The sequence below is a fragment of the Epinephelus moara genome, chromosome 7 (assembly GCF_006386435.1).
Source record: "Epinephelus moara isolate mb chromosome 7, YSFRI_EMoa_1.0, whole genome shotgun sequence".
In the NCBI taxonomy this organism is placed as follows: domain Eukaryota; kingdom Metazoa; phylum Chordata; class Actinopteri; order Perciformes; family Serranidae; genus Epinephelus; species Epinephelus moara.
This window is the reverse complement of record NC_065512.1, coordinates 1,704,481-1,706,938: the sequence shown is the minus strand read 5'-3', so window position 1 is coordinate 1,706,938 and position 2,458 is coordinate 1,704,481. Positions and strand designations below refer to the sequence as shown.

The 2,458-nt window shown below is 46.1% G+C and overlaps 1 protein-coding gene across 1 annotated transcript; it reads left to right on the top strand.

Annotated features, from left to right (window-relative positions):
- Positions 1–1,202: 1,202 nt before the first annotated feature.
- LOC126393350 (trace amine-associated receptor 13c-like) lies at positions 1,203–2,458 on the top strand. The gene is made up of 2 exons (XM_050049481.1): positions 1,203–1,372; positions 1,639–2,458. The coding sequence occupies exons 1-2, from the start codon at positions 1,203–1,205 to the stop codon at positions 2,456–2,458; spliced, it is 990 nt and encodes a 329-aa protein (XP_049905438.1).

Sequence of the window (2,458 nt, the reverse complement as noted above, 5' to 3'; positions counted from 1 at the left end):
GGGTCAGGAAAAGATCATGGTGTGGGTTAAAATGAAAAAGAAAGTGACAAACACATAAGCTGTGAGCCTGCTCCGCCTCAAGCCGGTCGCGGCGCACCATACGCCCGCCGCGAGCCGTTCAGCATCGCGGACAGTCGGACTAATGGGATGTCGAACCAATGGGCTGTCGAACCAATGACATGGACCTGAATTGTCTCCAAGACGCACATTTACTGTTGCATACTTTGCCCTCGTATATATCGTACCCTGTTTTCTTCCGGCAACAAGCAAAGCTCTCGCGAGATGACGTCACGGCCGGGAGGAGGTGAAGGGTCAGGGAAACGCTTAGTATGCTATTTACAGAGATAGCACTGCCGATCTGAACCGGTCAGTGGCGGTAAAAGCACTTTTAATGCGCAAACTTATATGGGACGCATTTGCCCCCATATCTACCTCGTGGCTGCTGGCTCCCTCAATACTGAATCAATTTTAGAACGAGTTGTACCTATGAATCATACGCACACATACACATGGGGAAATAGGGCCCAGGTTGAAAAATACCAAAGTTGTCCTTTAACTTTCGTCCTTGTCCCGACACATTTCCCCCTGATGCCCCCAGGTGCCTTTAAACTATGACGGCAACCGACTGCATATCATGCTGACGTTAAAGGACACCTTTTTTCGTTGGTTTCTGACGCTGCAAGTCACTGTCCAATCACCAGATTTTGATGACATCAGAGTGAGACCGGGCTTTTCAGAGGCATTTCATACCGCCGCAATGAGTGCTGTCCGGCCACATTATGACCTGACGCTACCCTTCTGTGTATCATACTGCCGCAACAGGTGCCGTATGGCTGACCAGCAGATATCATAACACCGCTAAAGGTTACAACCGGCTGCGTTACACACTGACGCTGCCCAGCCCGGTATCATACCCCTGCAAAAGTTGGATTTTGGTGCTAAAATCAGCGACAAAGCAGCAGTTTTTGATGACTTTAATAATTAACTGCTGATGATGTTGAGATAGAGACAAAGAGAAAACAAAAAAGGAGAGTAGGCATACAATATGAAAAAAAAGGTTTGATGTAAAGGTTGAGGGAGAGAGAGAGAGAAACCGTAAGAAGTAGTGTAGAGGAGGCAAGGGGAGGAGAGTTATAAAAGAGCTGCGCGATAGAGTTCTGTCCAGAAAGCTGCCGCAGTCCAGCAGCCCCTCCTCTCTGATGATGGAGACGCTGGAGGGAGCTGAACTCTGCTTTCCTCTGCTGAACTCCTCCTGCAAGAAGCCTACAAAACCACACACCGAGGCCATGCTGATTTATGTTCTGCTTTCATCCATTTCTGTGATCACTGTGGCTCTTAACCTGCTGGTCATCATCTCCATCTCCCACTTCAGGCAGATATAATAATCTAAAATGTTATAATGTGTATAAATAACTGAGACGACATTGTTTTGATCTGCTTTCTAAAAGTTATCACAAACACAAGTTATATTGTGGCTGTTGGACAGTGATTTACAGTTCTTGATAACATTTCCTGCTTGCATTTAGACACATTGTTGCATTACTCAATTTAAAGTTGCTGTAGTGAAGAAACCCTTATGTCATTTTTTGATATGAATTTATGACTACCATGTGAAGTGATAATATTCTCCCTTTCCAGGCAGCTCCACACTCCCACCAACCTCCTCCTCCTCTCTCTGGCTGTCTCAGACCTCCTCATGGGTCTCCTGCTGATGCCGGTTGAAATCATCTACATAGAGGCCTGCTGGTTTCTTGGTGACATCCTGTGCACTCTGTATTATGTGGTAGACTACATTATTGCCTCTGCTTCTGTAGCCAATATGGTGCTCATATCAGTTGACCGCTATATAGCTATTTGTGACCCTCTGCATTACCCCACCAAAGTCACCAAGAGAAGAGCAGAAGTTTGTGTCTGTTTGTGTTGGTTTTGTTCAGTTTTATACGGGCTTTTCCTTCTACATGACCACCTGACGCAACCAGGCAGGTCTAATTCCTGCCTTGGAGAGTGTGTGGTTGTCATCAGTAACATGGCGGGTGTTGTTGACCTTGTTCTGACTTTTATTTTACCAATTTTAGTCATCATAGTTTTGTACACAAGAGTGTTCGTGGTGGTGGTGTCACAGGCTCGAGCCATGCACTCTCATATTGCAGCTGTAGCAGCTCAGCGATCAGGGACTGTAACTGCAAAGAAAAGAGAGATGAAAGCAGCCAGAACTCTTGGCATTGTTGTTGTCGTGTTTCTGTTTTGTTTCTGTCCCTACTATTACCCGACTCTGGCAGGTGAAGACACCTCAGTTGATGCTTCCTCTGCAGCCTTTGAGATCTGGCTGGCCCATTTTAACTCCTGTTTGAACCCTGTCATTTATGCCTTTTTCTACCCCTGGTTCAGAAAATCTATTAAACGCATCCTGACACTTCAGATACTGAAGCCTGGCTCCTGCGATGCTAAAATCTTGTAG

Bases quoted from the DNA above. Each gene is read 5' to 3' on its own strand.
- LOC126393350 (XM_050049481.1), top strand. From the start codon at position 1,203: ATGGAGACGCTGGAGGGAGCTGAACTCTGCTTTCCTCTGCTGAACTCC. The intron at 1,373-1,638 runs GCAGATATAATA...CTCCCTTTCCAG, and splicing joins ATCTCCATCTCCCACTTCAG to GCAGCTCCACACTCCCACCA.